The sequence below is a fragment of the Solanum stenotomum genome, chromosome 1 (genome assembly GCF_019186545.1).
Source record: "Solanum stenotomum isolate F172 chromosome 1, ASM1918654v1, whole genome shotgun sequence".
In the NCBI taxonomy this organism is placed as follows: Eukaryota; Viridiplantae; Streptophyta; class Magnoliopsida; order Solanales; family Solanaceae; genus Solanum; species Solanum stenotomum.
In genome coordinates, this window is record NC_064282.1 from 12,651,427 (window position 1) to 12,669,064 (window position 17,638).

Genomic DNA, 17,638 nt, shown 5'->3' on the forward strand with positions numbered 1-17,638 from the left:
GGGGGGGGGGGGGGGGGGGGGGGGGGGGGGGGTAAAGTCACATCCTACCTCCCCCAGACCCCAATTGTGGGATTCCACTGGGTATGTTGTTGTACCGAAATAAATAAGTTTGAGTATTGTTCTTCATAAAAAACGAATAAAAATACTCAAAAAAAGGAGAGGAAGAAAACCATACCTTGTGAGTCCCACTGTCCTGCTGTTTAATAGCTGGAGAAAATTCCTCAGCATCAGCCATAATATTATTCTCAAACTCATCAGAGCTAATAGTCATCATGTTGTCCTTCAATGATTCCATTTAATTTTTTCTGCACAAAAAGCACGCTGTTAGTGACAATGGAAATTTAAAGCATAAAGTCCCTCAAAGTATACTAATGAACAATCAAAAGAAAGACAGCCTAATCCACTTTAACAAAGTGTTTTAGTATGCGACAAATTAGGATCTCATAGAAGGAGCAGATGAGGTACACTCTAGACTCTACTTCATAAATCACTAATCATCAGTATCAAAAGAAGAAAAGACATTTCACTATACTTAAAATCATAGATTTTGAAATGTAAATCTCCCAATCACCATTTAGCAGTTCATCTCCTTGGTAACTGTGGTTCAAAGAAATAAAAATATCAGCAATCATGAAATTTGACAATACTGAAAATCAAGAAACCGTAGATTTAGAAAAGTAAATCTTCCATAAAGAAGGAATTTTGAAACAAAGAGTCAAAAGGCAATTAAATAAGTCATTCACACATAGTTCATATCATAAATCTGAGTAAAATCCTACATTTCATATATATAATTCTTGGTCAAATGAAACGTGAAATATTTACATACAACTAGTCCCACATAAGCATAATACAAGGAATCAAAACACATTCCAACAATTGAAACAAATGACTATCAAATGGAACAAATTAAGAATAAATCACTTTTCATGACATATATAATGGATAATCGTAAAAAGAAATTTAGAGTTTTTAATGAATAATGGCAATCAAAAAACATTAGAAGAATTAAGGAAAGAACTCACAATGCCTAGGGGTTGAGTTGCCGTGAACAAAGAAGAAGGGGAAAAACGGCGTGAAACCCTAGCGGTGACGAGAACCGTGTGTGGAGAAAGTTCAAGATTGCAGAAATTTAGCACAGAGTTTAGTTTGTATAAAGGAAATATTGTTTGCTTCTTTGGCTATATATATATAAGAAAACAAAGTTGATAAAAGGAATTAACATAATAATCAAGTCGAGCAGTTTGACTTGTATAAGAAAGAAACCAATATTTATTCTTCTTTCTTTACATATAAGTATTATAAATTTTACACCATTAGATAACATAATAATCAAGTAAAAAAATAATTATAGGTGTAAATAAGTGAATTAACATCCATAAATAAAATGATACTAAAACCGCAATTATCACGTTCCATATCAAGCATACTAACGTGAATTATTGACGATCGTAATTAAATCTCTCTATCTTTTAACCAATCAATCCGATCTTTAAGTTAAAGCTTTATATTATCAATTAGTGGATCTTAAATCCTATTTACTCACTTGATTGAATTGTAATATTATTAAAGCATGTTAGGTAATTATCAAATTAACAATTGCATCGGTATTATGCATTTATCTTATTTGATATGCTTTACTTGAGTAGAGGATACATGCGAAACAATCTTTCTACCTTCGCAAGGTAGGAGTAAGGCTGCCTACACTCCATTCTCCCCAGTTTCCACTAGTACAATTACACTAAGTATGTTGTTATTGTTATTAAAGGAGAGAGGTACATTTCAAAGTAAAATTTTCTCTTCTTTTACTGTTAATAAGTTTCACAAGAGACTTAATTATCATTGACTTCCCAACCTATAATAGCATAATCCATAAGAAGATCAAATGTAAAACCCAATTAATGACATCTAACCAAAGCAAACATGTGTTTTTGCAACTTATTTTATTTCAAAGTGGAATTAACTGCAAATGTCAATAAGTCTCAAGAAATAACTATTCGATTAGCAATACTAAAACTTTGAAATTACTATCTACTAAGCGGTTACATCACACGTATTATTGCCTAAATATCTGTCAAACAAAATAAGTATAGAAGTTGCATTCATGATTATGATTTAATGTAAACTCTAAATTGAAAAAGAAAATTGTGAAAAAGTGTAGAAGCTAGGAATAGTGATTACCGAATAAGTCTTGGTATCTTACACAATACTTTACTCATTTCGCGTTAAATCTCCAATACTAAAATTCCTAAATCACCAACTATAAAAGTTGTATCCATCATGAAAATGTTCAAACACTTGTTTCTACTCAAAATCTGTTGTACATCTTTATTCAAATTCAAAGTGGTAATATTTTGAAGTGAATTTAAATATTTTTAGTTTTTATTATGCAGTTGTTTGATAATGTTTAACCAATTAAACTTGCATATAAATGCAAAGAACATAATCTCAGATCAAGAGGAAAGGAGGATATGGCAAAATTGGTAGATGCTAGGGACTTAATTGGATTGAGCCTTGGTATAGAAACTTACTAAGTGATCACTTTCAAATTCAGAGAAATCAAAAAATTAACAAAAATGATCAATCATGATCCACATTGTCTCTGCTTCAACCGATAAATCCAACCACTTACAGACTTGATGAAGAAGGGGGTATAGAATGTTAATCAAAACAACTTTATGAATTGATTCAAATGTGTTTAGCGATGTGTTAGTGTTGAATATGTACTTTCATATAATTATATGTTAGAAATGTTAACAAATTGACATACATTTAAGTTCGGCTTTAGATTGAAAACAATGAAGGATTAGTCCAACCCAAACCGTGACACACTTTTAAGGTTGGGCTGGGCTGGCCATTTTAAGGCTTTTTAACATGAAGGGCTAGTCCGCCCTAACCCATCAAATTCCTTGGTCTGCATAGCTTAAGGCTGAATTAGATTGAACAGACCTATTTTGACAGCTCTATTCGGAATGAAAATTACTAGAAAGATTTTGACTTGAGATTGTGTTAGGCAATGAAATGTCGAAATTCTCCTCCTTTTATCAACTTTGTTTCCTTATATATATAGCCAAAGAAGCAAACAGTATTTCCTTTATAAAAACTAAACTCTTTGCTAAATTTCTACAATCTTGAACTATCTCCACACACGGTTCTCGTCATCGCTAGGGTTTCAAGCCGTTTTTCCCCCTTCTTCTTTGTTTACGACAACTCAACCCCCGGACATTGTGAGTTTTTTCCTTAATTCTTCTAATGTTTTTTATTACCAGTATTCATTAAAAACTCTAAATTTCTTTTTACGATTATCCATTATATGTGTCATGAAAAGTGATTCATTCTTAATTTGTTCCATTTGATTGTCATTTGTTTCAATTGTTGGAAATTGTTTTGATTCCTTGTATTATGCTTATGTGGGACTAGTAGAATGTAAACATTTCACATTTCAATTGACCAAGATTTATATATATGAATTGTCGGATTTTACACAGATTTATGATATAATCTATGTGTGAACGACTTATTTAATTGTATTTTAACTCTTTTGTTTCAAAATTCATTCTTTATAGAAGATTTACTTTTCTAAATCTATGGTTTCTTGATTTTCAGAATTGTCAAATTTCATGATTGTTGATATTTTTATTTCTTCGAACCACATTTACCAAGGAGATGAACTGCTAAATGGTGATTGGGAGATTTACATTTCAAAATCTATGATTTTTAGTATAGTGAAATGTCTTTCCTTCTTTTGATACTGATGATTAGTGATCTATGAAGTAGAGTCTAGAGTGTACCTCATCTGCTCCTTCTATGAGATCCTAATTTCTGGCATACTAAAACACTTGGTTAGGAACTTCATTTACTCCTAGGCCAAGAGGATGATGAAGTACTAAATGGAGATCAAACTACACAGAGAATGATGTCTGTACTACATGAAGATCAAAAACCTACCATCTGTATCAAAATCATCATCATCCCCTGAATTTTGATAAGCTTCATTTTCTTCATCAGTGTCCCCTAAATCCTCGTCTTGTGCATCCTCTTCGACATCTTCTTCACTAAAATCCTGGATTCAATGATATAGTATAAATACAACATATACGCATATCAAAGTCCAATTCCACCACACGGTGAACCAGGACATACAAGAGCGTAACTTGGGTCAAAACTTAAGTTCAGAGCATATATGTGAAGACGTAACAACTTATACAAATTAATGTGAACAATAATATGCAGGTGAGGTTTATATAAATATTGGAAAGGGGAATGCAGAGAACCTCTGCTCCCAAAAAAAATCCTGGCACAGTTTCCAGGGACTCTTACATAGGTGGAAAGCAACAGGTTCATTAGATTTCAAAATCGGAAAGAAAAGAAAAAAAGGAGACATAAGCTTTCCTCCTTAATATTCTGGTACAGATAGCTATCTACTTGTTTTTTATCCGCTATACACAAACACCTCATAGACAAGATGCGGCACAACGAGAAGGACAGGAACTAGATCAGGAATGTCATTGGCTTACCTTTTCATCAAAATCATTATCATTATCAAAGATAGCTTTTCTTCTCATTCTTCCATCATGGAAATCAACATGTTCCCTGAAACTACTACTCGATCCTGGGTGCTTCTCTGATCCAATAGTATCTTCTTCCTCAGAACTATCATCATAGGTGTCCTTTGACTCCTTTGAATGAGTACGCTTCAACTGTAATGGTTCCAACTCATTCAAATCTTCAGAATCATTGTCTTCATCTGATCCATCACTGTTGGGTTCAAAGATAGACTGATCTCGCTCCACGAGCACCAAATCATTAGTTTGATCAGCTTTAGCATGATTTGATGAGGATGGATTATGTTTTTTCCCAAAAAGGGAAATAAAACTATTTTCTAACTTCTCATCGATTGAATATTTCGTGTTCTGAAGTGATTTAACTAAAGCCTCTCCGACATCATTGACCTTCCCTGAGATCAAGAGGAAATACTTGTGAGTGGGAAAATGTCTTGCCAAAAGTTGTGACCCAAAAAATATTAAGAAACCTAGTCATAGCCCATAATACTGAAAAATACAAATTACCAGTGTTAAAAAAAAAACCAGTTGTAGATCCATGCATGACACAGATGAGATTTTTAATTATTAGTCTATGCAAAAAAAAAATAAAAAAATTGTGCCTACATAATCCGGTTCTTCTTTATTTTTTTTCACGCATTAGTTGCTATTGGCATCCACCTAATGTAGTTTGACAAATGTATGGATCATTTTTCGTAATAACATGGTAGGGAGGTGACAGTAACATAACTCAATTTTTCTTTTCAATTGGTCGGCATAGTAAAAATGCACAAAAACCAACAAACTACTATCGATCATAAGGTTTTTTTAGAAATCGATCATACGATTAATGACGACCATTCCTGTCCCGACGGTGTCTAAGCAATTGGTAAAAAGATGTACTAAAATTTTACAACATATAGGAGTTCTCAACAACTTCTAAGACCATCTAAGCAAATAGCACTCCTCCGAATGCAAAAGAGAAAGACTGAACGTGGAGGAAATGGATGAAACAAACACCAGCACAAGAGAAGATTTCATAATCAACATTTGGTCTTATTAAGTCGCTTGACCAATAATAAGTAGAGTTCAGCCAGAAATTATGATGAGTAACTGATAGGGATGGAAGGAATCCAGAGCAAGCAAAGGAAAGCAACGACATTCAAGGCCTACTAATTGGTAATAGCAGCAAATTTTAAAGCTATAGCTGTTTATGATAAGAACTTGCCAATTCAAACAACAAAAGAAGCTATAACCAAAAGATAGCCTGAGGCATATCATTTATCTTGCTGAACTAAATAAGGGAATGTAAATTTCCCATAAGCCAAAAAAAATTGGAATTCGTCTATTTAAAAAAAAAAAAAATAGGTTTATAAGAAACAGAGGAAATATTTACCTCTGCGACCCCCAACAGCAGCAGTATCATCAACCATAGAGAACTAGACAAAGTGAACATATATGTTTGTATACACAGCATCCTTATCGTAAAGAAGATTGCCCAATCCAGACATGGGGGCATAAAACAGCTTTTCCTTGTCCCTTAGACCCTTCTTCTTGGCAGCAGATGGTAGAGGGCATGGATCAGGTAATGCTGTTATACCAGCTAAGCTATAATCACCAACACCAGCAATATGTACCTGGTCATATTGTGAAGCAGCTTTAGAATATGGACAAGGGAGAAATAAACTGCTAAATCACTAGCTGTAACACCATATTAAAATAACTTAGATATAAATAAAATGACAAGGTCTTCACATGAATCATTATACAACTAGTGAGTTTGTATCCCAAAGGCTTCCATCTTTCCTGGTCTTCTCTACTTTGTTATGAAAGGGAGAGAACTCGTTCCCTTTCAATAGTACATCGAACAGTAGAATTCACAAACTCTGATAGTTGACAAGTAAAGAAAATATTATTCACAAGTGAAATAGCCAAGCACTAAGCCAATGTTGGATGCTACAAAAGATTCTCTGTGCAAAATCTACAAAACATTGATAAGACTCTCATTTTTCCTCCTCACATATGATGACAGGTTTACACCAAAAAGGCCAAAGGTCCACTCTATACGCGAAATTCCTAAAACAATAGCCAAAATTCTCTATATTAGCCACTAGATACATAATATGCATTTGAACGTTAAGCTTGATGATTTTCTCTAAGTCGTTGAACCAGATCTGTGGTATTGTCACTCTTAAAGTTCATCTATTTGTAGCCCGATAGAGACAACAAACACTCCATAAGATGTTAGGCATATTGCTATGTCATCTCTCAAGTCTCAGCAACTATATTACTTTCAATTGACCTTACAGGGTGCACGAGCCTTTGCTTCTATGCCTATAAACAGCCAGTTCATAGCATAATCAGAATTTCATTTAACATGAATTAGTACAAAAAGTTATTTTTTGAAACTGTAGTACTAAAAGTTATTTCCCAACCAAATACAAGAGAAGTACAAGAAACAAAGCATTCACATCACAGACCTTTGTTCCTTTCTTCATATTACAACCACGAAGATAACCGTACAAAATGACATTTCTGTCACACTTGTTGTCCATGCGCACTTTTTCAGGGGGAGTTACATCTTCAAATCGATCTACAACAATGTAGGGGTGGGACATGCGCCAGGATAAAGGAGCAAACTTCATGACAGAGATAAACCGAGGAAGATTATGCACTTCACGTTTAGAGTACCTACTCATTAACAAAAAATTGTTTCAGAAATTAAATAGAAATATTACATTATATCAATGTAGCATGCTAAACATGTATTTTCAAATATGAAATCCAGGGACTTACTTCCCATGGATAAGACCAGACAAATAAAATAATTTAGCTCCATCATATATCTCAGTCCAAAATCTATGTTTTAACCGTTGCTTCGTCTTTTTAAGCTTCTTAACATCCTTGAACTGGTCGAAATGTGTAAGAACACCCATAACTTTAGGAAATCCATGATTTTGCCGTATATTAAGGAATTCAAAGGTCTCCTGCAAAATTAATTGTAACACCCAAGAAAAATTTTGAGCTAAGATTCGACCCGTCCGTTGTAGTGAGTAAGTTTTTACTCAGGAATTTAAATTTTCCTACGCGTTAAGGTCACTAGATATAGCACCTTTAGTTTCAAGAAGAACTAAAGAGAGTTCATTCAAGTCATTCCTAAGTTTTTCTTAAGTTTTGGTTCAACATCAAACAACCATAACTTTTAGTACAGGATGAGTAAGAAGACCCATAAGATATTAAATTAAAGCCTTTCGAGTCCTCTTTCCAACGCCACCAAGTTTGCTAAATTCCGAGCTCTGAGTAACAAGTTAATGACTGATTTACTAACGACACTCCAACCTGGCAGTATCTCCACGATGGCTCCACGTTACGAAGCCAATACGAACCTCACTGCTTGGTGAAAAATTATTCTGACTCCCATCTCGTTTTATTTATTTCTTAAAGGATATTTTGGTCCTAAAAAGCTTTAGAATGTCATCTAAATTGCCCTTAACGTGTAGAAAATCAGTTTTTCTTCAATCAAACCCTCTCATCCACTCCAAAAATTCTAACGCTCAAGGACTTGAAGAAACGCTAAGTCTAGGGTTCATTTTTCAAGATTTTCCTTCAAGTCCTTCAAGAAGATGATTCTTTCAGGTATGTAAGCTTCCATAGTGTTGGGTTTGTTCACTCACACGCCAATCATGTTATTTTTAGCGCAATTTCATTCGTAAAAGTTGAAAGATTAGAGTCCTTGATGAGTTCTTGATAGGTGTTGTTCTTAAAGTTCATCCTAAATCTTGTTGTGTTGGGGTTTTGATTATTTCTTGAGATAAATGTGAGTGTTTTGAGGCTAGTATTGAGTAGATTAGAGTGTACTTATGTTAAGTAATTGAATCCAAGTGATTGGGGAAGAAACTATTCGATTCTAGGCGAATTGGGGTTAGAAAACGAGGAAGAAAAAGTCGGACAAGGAACAGGTACCAAGTCCGCATCGCGAACCTGTTCCTTCCATATGAAAATTTTCGCTCCGCATTGCAGAGAGGTCGCGAACTCCACTGTTTCAAAAATTATTTCGACCAAACATTTTAATGCATCTCCGCGTCGCGGAATGGCTCCCCAGAACGTGTTTTTCAACCGTTTCTCATGTTTAACTATCTAAAAACATTCCTAAACATCTTGAGATCTTTCCTATCAAAAATCAGAACCTTGAATACATAAATCAAATTCAAGGTAGAGTTGATAGTCAAGTTTTGAGAGTTCTTTCAAATATTTTTGAGAAAGTCCCTTTGAGTCTTTGTGAGGAGTCTTCTACAATTTCTAATAACTTGTATTAAGACTCGAGCAAATGAGTATGAGAATGAGGAGAATGTATTCATGAGTCTACTTTGTCATCACGAGACCTTTCATAGCATGAACCATAAATCTTGAATTCATAATTCACATTGAAGAGAGAGTTAAGAGTAGAGTTCAAGGAAGCCTTTGAGTTCAATTGTGAATCCTTTGAGATCCACCATCGATTTGAGTTAAGTTCTTGAGGAAGTAAGTATGAGAATGAGAACAGTCGTTTACATAAGTTCCATGTTGTTATGTAGACTTTCGAGTCAAGTTGTTCATGCCCATAAATTTTGCATGAACTCCATAAGTTGAGTATCCTTGAAAGGAGTAGTATCTTCAAGTTCTAAGTCTTGAGTATTGAGTTCCTAATCTTTTTCGAGATTATATTCCTAATCATGGGACTATTACATGTTACCCATGAAGTCCTTGAGTTGGGTTATACATGTCCATAATTCTGCACGAACCTATAAGTCAAACAGTCTTGAGATGAGTAGTATCATTAAACTTCTTAAGTTCCAAGTATTTAGTTTTATCTATGGTTATTGAAAACCTTGCATTGAGTCATTCACGTCCATAAATCGGCATGAACCATATTTTATGAAGTCTTTTACAAATGTTTTAAATTTTGTTTGAAGACTTAAGCTTGGAAGTTGAGTAAAGAGTAAGAGTAAAGTTCATTTTCTTTAAAATGATCTATGGGAACTAAGTATTCCCAAGAGTAAATGTTTTCACATTTAAGATGAGAGAAAACTGAGATTTCCAAAAGAGTTTTGAGCAAGAAAGGGTACATCGATTCCAAGAGAGCTTTTAAGCTAAGTTTTTATGTAATTATCTCAAACCAAAGAAGGAATTTTTGTACAAACATATGAGCTAAGATATTTTGGGAGTAGTATTGAGCACCGATATGGGGACGAGTTTGAGTTCAGATAACTCACGTCTCCATAAACCATGTAGCCATCATTGGTAGTAAAGGATCACACTTTTTAGATGACTCCTTAAGATGCTTTTAGCATAAACTAGTGGATCCACTAAGTTAAGTGTTCTATATGATGGCAAAGTATAGGACAGTTCTAGCAGCGTGGGCAAGACGTCGTATCAGCACTTAGGCTCATAGTGGTGGTTGTCGGTTAGATAAATTCCCACAGAAACTATATTACTTTATTATATAAGTAAAGTTGAGTTTGTTATTGCATTTTCTTTAACGAACTAAGTTGCTTTTATTGTTTTATAAAGCTTTCCATATATTGCATGTGTATTGTTGCTTTTATTGAGTTGAGTATCCAGAGTTGAGTACCCAGAGTCGAATATCATATGTTTGAGTTGAGTACCTAATCTCTGAGTTGAGTATCTTATCCTTGAATACTTCTGAGTTGAGTAAGTTTGAGTATCCTTGAGTATTCCTTAAGTTGAGTAAATTTGAAATGAGGTAAGTATGTTTCATTTTTATCAAGTTTCAAGTTTATGTTTATGTTTTAGAATTCCCCTTACATGCTCGTACATTCCACGTACTGAGCCATTTGGCCTGCATCTTTTCATGATGCTGACACATGTGTTCAAGATCATCAACAAGAGATTCGTTATACATCCGGGAGTTCGTGTTAGTTATGGTGAGCCTCCTTGTTTGCGGAGGATTTCATTTACTTTTCAGTTTAGTCAGGATATCGTGGGTCTTGTCCCGACTTCCATCTTTATCAGTTAGAGGCTTCATAGATAGTCAGTATAGTCGAGAAGTTCGTAGTATTTATTTTACTAAATGTTTTAAAGACTTTTTTTTTTGAAACGGGTAAAGTTGTATTCTTCAGCATTAAGGGCATGCTGGCCACCACCAAAAAGTGTCAATTACAAACTTCCTATCAAATCTACAATTTGATCTGTATCTACTATACACAACTGTTTACACCAAAAAAGTGGAGATACTATACAATTCCATTTGACCTTGTGTATGGAATTGGATCTATTGTCGAAACATCTACTGTTTCTTTCCTTCCAAACTGACCACCATATACATGTTGCTATTAACCTCCACCATCTCTTTTGGCTCTTGGTGCCTCCTCTCCTTACCCAGCTCTTCAACACGTTTGATGTACATTCTGGCATTGTCCAATTCAGATTTGAGATGCTAAGGAACAAATTCCAAATTTGAGCAGTGTAATTACAGTGCAAGAAGAGGTGGCTGATAGTTTCACTTGTCAAATTGCATAAAAAAACACCTAGGGACCAGTTGTCTACCCTTCTTCTGAAGTACTTCTTGTGTTAAACAAGCTCTCTTTATCACTAGCCAAGTGAAGCATTTCACTTTTGTAGGAATATCCCCCTTCCAAAAATAGTTCCAGAGGTGTTTTGGCCTCCCTGCCATCACCTGGAGACCTCTTCTGTAAGCACTGTTGACTGAGAAAAGGTCATCTTTGTTGTGCTTCCACAACATCCTGTTTGTGGCATTTGCATTGATGGTCACTCTGCCTAGCATCCCTAATATCTCAGCCACCCTTTCCACCTCCCAATCATTGAGAAGTCTTCTAAAAACTAGATCCCAGCCCTGTTCAGTCCAGCAATCGCCAACATTGGCATCAGGATTTCCACAAATTTGAAAGAGATCTGGAAAGAGATCTCTAAGAGGAGATTGGTCTATCCAAACATCCTTCCAAAATTTTGTTTTAGTGCCACTTCCCACCTTGTCTCCATTTGTGACCACAAGTTTCTAATTGATCTCCATGCACCCACACCATAAAGGTTCTATTGTGATCTCTGTACATCAAGGGTTTAACTCACAATATTTAGCTATGGTCACCTCTTTCCAGGGCATATCTCTCTTCAGTGTACCTCCACAACCACTTCTTCAATAGGCTCTCATTCTGTAGTTTCAAGTTCTTAATTCCCAGCCCCCCTCTGTCTTTGCTAAGTAGAGCAGTTTCCCAGTTTATTAAGCTATAGCCTTTTCAATCCTTGTTGCCTTGCCATAAGAATTTTCTCCTTAGCTTATCCAGATTTTCCACTACGTTTCCTGGGATTGGGAATAGAGACATCACATAAGTGGGCAGAGATTCAAGAACAGAGTTTATTAGGATCAATCGTCCTCCAAGTGAAAGATATTGAGCCTTCCATCCAGAAAGCTTCTTTTCAGTTTTCTCCAAAATACTATCTCATATTTCCAAGGCTTTGTGATTGTTACCCAATGGCATGCCTAGATAGGTGGTAGGCAGCTTCCCAACACTACACCCTAGTATGCCTGCCATCTCTTTTATTTGAGGTACCTCATTCACAGGGAAGAGACTACTTTTTCCCCAGTTCACTTGCAATCCTGAGACTGCTTCAAAAAGTACCAATATCACTCTAATGTAGCTTATCTGTTCTTCTACAGGATCACAAAGGATGATGGTATCATCTGCGTAAAGCATATGACCAATTTCTCTTTCTTCCCCCTCCCCCCTCTGCCTCCCACTTTGAAGCCTTTGATCCATCTATTTTGTGTAGCAATCCTCATCATACCATTAAATCCCTCTATTGCTAGGATGAACAGGAAAGGGGAGAGAGGATCACCCTGTCTCAGTCCCCTTTCTGATTCAAAAAAACCCACAGGTTCCCCATTCACAAGCACAGAGAACTTGACAGTTTTGATGCATGTCTCAATCCACTTTAGCCATTTGTCCCCAAAGCCCACCTGGCTAAGGATATTTAAGAGAAAAGACCAATTTACATGGTCAAAAGCCTTTTGGATATCCAGTTTGCACATTAAGCCTGGGCTTCCTTCCTTTATTCTGGAGTCAATGCATTCACTAACTATGAGTGCAGCATCCATGATTTGTCTCCCCTTCACAAAAGCCATCTGATGTTTGTTGATCAGTTTATCCAACACTTGCTTCAATCTTTCAGCCAACAGCCTAGCAATGAGTTTGTAGACACCCCCTACTAAGCTGATTGGTCTAAAATCCTTCAAATTGGAGGCTCCCGCTTTCTTTGGAATTAAAGCAATAAAAGTTGCATTAAAACTCTTTTCAAAAACTTGATTGGAGTGAAAAAACTGAATAGTTTTGATAATATCTTCCTTCAATAGGGTCCAAAAAGTTTGGAAAAACATCATTGGGAATCCGTCAGGGCCAGGTGCTTTCTCTTTTGCACACATGTTTAAGCTTCCCAAAATTTCCTCCTCCTCAAAGGGTCTTTGCAGCCACACCTGCTCTTCTTCAGAAATTCTTGAAACATCTAATATTCTTTGATCAGGTCTCCACCCTTCAGTCTCTTTGTAGAGGTTTTTATAGAATTCCTGCGCTGCTTCTTTAATCCTGATTTGATCCTTGGTGATTTCACCCTCCACCTCCAGCTGTTCCATTGAGTTGAACCTTTTATGAGAGGTTGCAATCCTGTGAAAAAATTTAGTATTTTTGTCCCCTTTTTTTAGCCATTGGATTCTAGATCTCTGTTTCCAAGCTATCTCTTCCTGCTTTGCCACTTCTTCAAATTCCATACCCAAGTGAGTCTTTTGTATCGCCTCTTCGTCAGTGAGTGGCCTTTGTTCCTGAATTGTTTCCCAGCTTGAGATTTGGCTCAGGATATCTTCCTTCCTTTGCTTCCAATTTCCCTTATTGGTTTTGCTCCATTCTTTAAGCTTTGCTTTCAGCATCTTTAATTTTTCAGCCAGAATATATCCTGGTCTTCCATTCACATTGAAGGATTCCCACCACTCTCTAACTTTTTCTTTGAAACCTTCAACTTCTAGCCACCATGTTTCAAATTTAAAATATGATTTTCTCCACCCTTCATCACCACAAGACAACATGATTGGGTTATGGTCAGAAGCAATCTTTGGAAGACTGCATTGATTTATCTGAGTGAAATTTTCTCCCCATTCTGCACAATGGAGAAATCTGTCGATCCTGGAGGCACAATTATGATCCTCCCCCCTTCTCCAAGTGAAAGATCCTCCAAATAAAGGAGGATCTACCATCTCTAGTTCTTCAATGCAAGCTGAGAATTCTGTCATGGCACCATTTTGCCTGTTGCAGTTTGTTCTTTCTGTAGCAAACCTGGTGACATTGAAGTCACCACAGACAACCCATGGTCCATTAATGCTAGTTTTCATCTGTAGAAGTTCTTGCCAGAGCACTCTTCTGATCACTGTATCACAGTCCGCATAGACTGCAGTAATACACCAATTGAAGTCATCATGTATTCCAGAGAATTTCCCAGTTAAACATTGACTCCCAACCAAAAGTAATTCCCCCCTCCAAACTCTCTTGTCCCATAAAATCATGATTCCACCACTACTACCCTGGGCCTCTTTCATTAGTACCCCTGCCCATCTATTATTCCAGATGCTTTGTAGAATGTTGTCAATTTGTCCATTCAATTTAGTCTCAACCAAAACTATTATATCAGCCCCCCATTGCTTCAGTAGCTTTCTCACAAGCTCCCTCTTATTCTCCCCGTTTAAACCCCTTACATTCCAAGAGAGGATTTTTACTCTCATTTTTGTTTTAGAGATAGAGTCCTCCCATTAGATCTCGGTTCTCCATCTTTGAAATTCACATCAAAAATTAAATTTCTAATTTCTTTTGGGATTGAGTTGATAGTATTGTTGCTCTTTTGACCGTCTCCTGACATCTTTTCCTTCCCTGTTCTCTGGTCAAGTTTTATCAACAAGGCATATGCTTCTTTTTGGCATCCTTTGAGGTCAATTCCAAAGTGCTGGCTCAAACTGATCATGTTAGCTTGGACCCATTCATTGGTTGTAGCTTCAACATCCCTTTCTTGATTGTTGCTATCAATTTGGATTGGTACCGGTTCTGAATCTGCATACATGACAACCATTGCATCAGAGAAATCTATCTCCTCCTCTGTTCTCTGTTTTTTGCTTTCAGCAGTCTTCTGTATAGCCAAATTATCTCCCTCTTTAAATTTTTGTTTCTATTTCTTGCCATTCTTCTTTCCACTCCCTCGCCTCGCTAAAGGGATACCTCCCATGCCGAACTAAATCGAGTTGTCTATTTTATGGCGAGTTGAATAATTTATTTTATTTAGAGTTTTCTTTTGAGTTAAAGCTTTCTATTTAAGTTTCATGAATTTTATTCAGTTTTTAAGCTTTGTAAGTTTAAGTTAGTCTTCCGCCTATAGTCAGCCAGGATGGGGGTTCGTTTAGGGACCAGCAATGGTTCTCGAGTGCCGGCCACGTCCACGGTGTAGGCTCAGGTCGTGACATTAATTAAACCAATCACAAGGTCAACCAACAAAAAAAATATCAGCCGAGAAATTTTCAAAGAGGAAACAAAGTTGGCAGAAATCACCAATCAGTAAATGCGAAAGGTACTGGAGGAAGAATATAACACCATCTGTGTTACCTTGGTAACAAGATGGAAGCATGCAGCAAATGTCAATTTTAATATAACCAATTAAGTTTGTGTAAGGAATCTAACTGAAACTCCCTCTGCTATTCTGTGAGAGATTTTGATCAAACACACCATTAAATAACTTAACTAGCATATTGAATTGATAGTGTCAAAAGATAACACTGAAAATAGTTGTTAAAAGTGATCAGGTATTACTGAGGATATCATGGTATAGAGTAATAAAGTATTACACTTTCTTCAAGTACGAATATTTTTGCATGTCATGAGAAAAGGTATGTCAAATAAAACGGGATAAAAAGGATCAATTTGAAAGACAGAGGAATCAAGAACTTACATTAATGATAATATCTGCATATAATTCAATCTCACCTAACTTGCTACGAATAAACCATCCTTAGACTAGAGTAGTTGCTACATATTCAATGAGAAAACGCTAGGATAATCTTATGCTTATCCCAAAGTCTTTTTCTCTTAAGAAACAAAAGCGCACCATTTCAAAGCCATAGCTACCGTCAATGAGAAGCAATGCCAAATCCGCAAACTTTGCTACATCAATCATTCCATTGATATCATTCAGACACTCTATAAACTGCAAACGTCTCTGCTTACCTACAATGTCACAAATTAATTAACAATAATTTTCCAATACCAAAGATCCAAGTAAAACGCAATAGAATATAGTTATGTCAATATTGCATATATAGCTACTCTTCTAATTGATTAAGTTGACACCTTACTTTGGGACATCAAAAGGAAAAAAAAAAATGTCTTCTAGATATTATCAATATAGTCAGAGGGAAAATGCATAGAAAAGCACCAAAACCTGCTTTATGGGATATATTAACAACGCTCAACTAAATACAAACTAAGTGAAAAAAGATGCAAAATTGATGAAAATAAAACACTGCATATTAAGTTAATATATTGGTGGATAAAGACCATGGTAGTTCAAGTTCCACTCTATTTCTAGTTAAGTTTTTAAGTTCACAATGCAACTGCAAGTAGTAACTAACGCTCTTGTAAAAATATTTTAATTTCCTATTCCTAGGGAGTAGTGACTAGAATATTTCCATCTGCCGAGTTTCCTGAACACTTCACACTAAATTGATCCAGCCACCTTAATGATTTAGAGTCAACCTCCAGGCAAAACTCAAGAGTTTCATAATTAACCTAGGTTTTGTGTTGAATCACCAACTAAGAGCTTCCACAGAAACAGCAATTTAGCAAGGCACAACATTCAGCCAACAAAGTGCCTTGCCTACCGGGATTAAGTGCACATTTGACAAGACCAGTTACTAACATATTGCAATAAAGCAGAAAAGCATATCCTCGATCACGTACCAAAAAAACGAAAAGAGAAAAAAAGTATAGCTATAAAATACAATTTGACAGTTTATATACATATCAGAGTCAGTAACAGCATCACAACCACAGCAGATTACTCGGACGCGAAACCAAGCACTCACTGTATACCATGTCCCAACTGATTTTGGAGGCATGTCTTGCTTGTGGAGAACTAAATATAATGTCAAAAACCAGCCAGCTGAAGTTATTCTGAATGCGGAGTATATTAAGTTGAAAGAAACCCAGATGAAAGTAAAATAACCTCCTACAGAAAAACATCTTTATACAAGAAAATCAGCTTTTCTCTTTTATTTCATTCATTAAACTTGAAATGATATATGGGCTAGGGGGAAGTATTTGGAAAATTTAATTATGGTCTTCTCTAAAGTACAGAGTCCATCTCGAAAGCCTACCATTGTAATTGAAATGGGGAGCAGGAAAAGGATAAGGAACAAGAAAATGGATATACTGTAAGATGTTAAATGAATAATTTCCACAACATCCCAACACCTCCAGCATATTTGATATCCTCTCTACCTCCTTTTTGAAGGAGATAAAAATCACAATCAAGACGAAACATGAGAGAAACAGAAACCATCGAAGATAATATCTCAGATGTGATCAGGTGAATCCATACTTTCTTTCTAATACTTCCAATTATTCATTTGAATGGACTAAGCTAACCGGAAAAAGGAACAAGGTGGGAAGCCAATCCATACCTGATACATATATGACTGGTTAGACCAACAAAATAAAATAGACTGAAACAAACATTTACCCAGATTATTACTAAATATCAGTCAAGAATAGAGTAAAACAGTAGACGAACCCAGGCACATAAAGAACAAAAAGAACTACAAGAAAAAATACTATTCAAGAAACCTTAGGATTATGTTGTTTATTGTTTTCGTCGGAAGCACCCTTTATTTTCTTGTCGGACTTGGATTTTTTCTTGGCGGTAGGACCAGACTGACGTGACCTGTGAGATTTGTGCGACTGTTCTCCGTCGATAGCCATGGCAGAGAGAGAAAAGTCTATGAATCAATTTGGCGTTCTGGGTTTCCAACTGCAACCCTCAAAAGACTAAGAGCATCG

The 17,638-nt window shown here is 35.9% G+C and overlaps 3 protein-coding genes across 3 annotated transcripts in view; all 3 read right to left on the reverse strand.

Annotated features, from left to right (window-relative positions):
- Positions 1 to 4,064, reverse strand: part of LOC125861256 (uncharacterized) — a 5,909-nt gene extending 1,845 nt beyond the window's left edge. Inside the window, exons 1-2 of the mRNA XM_049541199.1 lie at positions 3,949 to 4,064; positions 176 to 305 (exon numbers count right to left, since the gene is read on the reverse strand). Coding sequence (XP_049397156.1) covers positions 176 to 295 — 120 coding nt within the window. The 5' untranslated portion in view covers positions 296 to 305; positions 3,949 to 4,064. The remainder of the gene's footprint in view (positions 1 to 175; positions 306 to 3,948) is intronic.
- Positions 1 to 17,638, reverse strand: part of LOC125861281 (uncharacterized) — a 49,835-nt gene that overhangs the window by 26,388 nt on the left and 5,809 nt on the right. The gene's annotated exons all lie outside the window — the stretch shown is intronic.
- The window catches only part of LOC125856524 (uncharacterized), an 18,398-nt gene continuing 6,707 nt past the window's right edge, over positions 5,948 to 17,638 (reverse strand). The window contains exons 3-6 of the mRNA XM_049536118.1: positions 15,690 to 15,808; positions 7,338 to 7,528; positions 7,022 to 7,232; positions 5,948 to 6,178 (exon numbers count right to left, since the gene is read on the reverse strand). Of these exons, the coding sequence (XP_049392075.1) occupies positions 5,981 to 6,178; positions 7,022 to 7,232; positions 7,338 to 7,528; positions 15,690 to 15,808 (719 nt within the window). The 3' untranslated portion in view covers positions 5,948 to 5,980. The remainder of the gene's footprint in view (positions 6,179 to 7,021; positions 7,233 to 7,337; positions 7,529 to 15,689; positions 15,809 to 17,638) is intronic.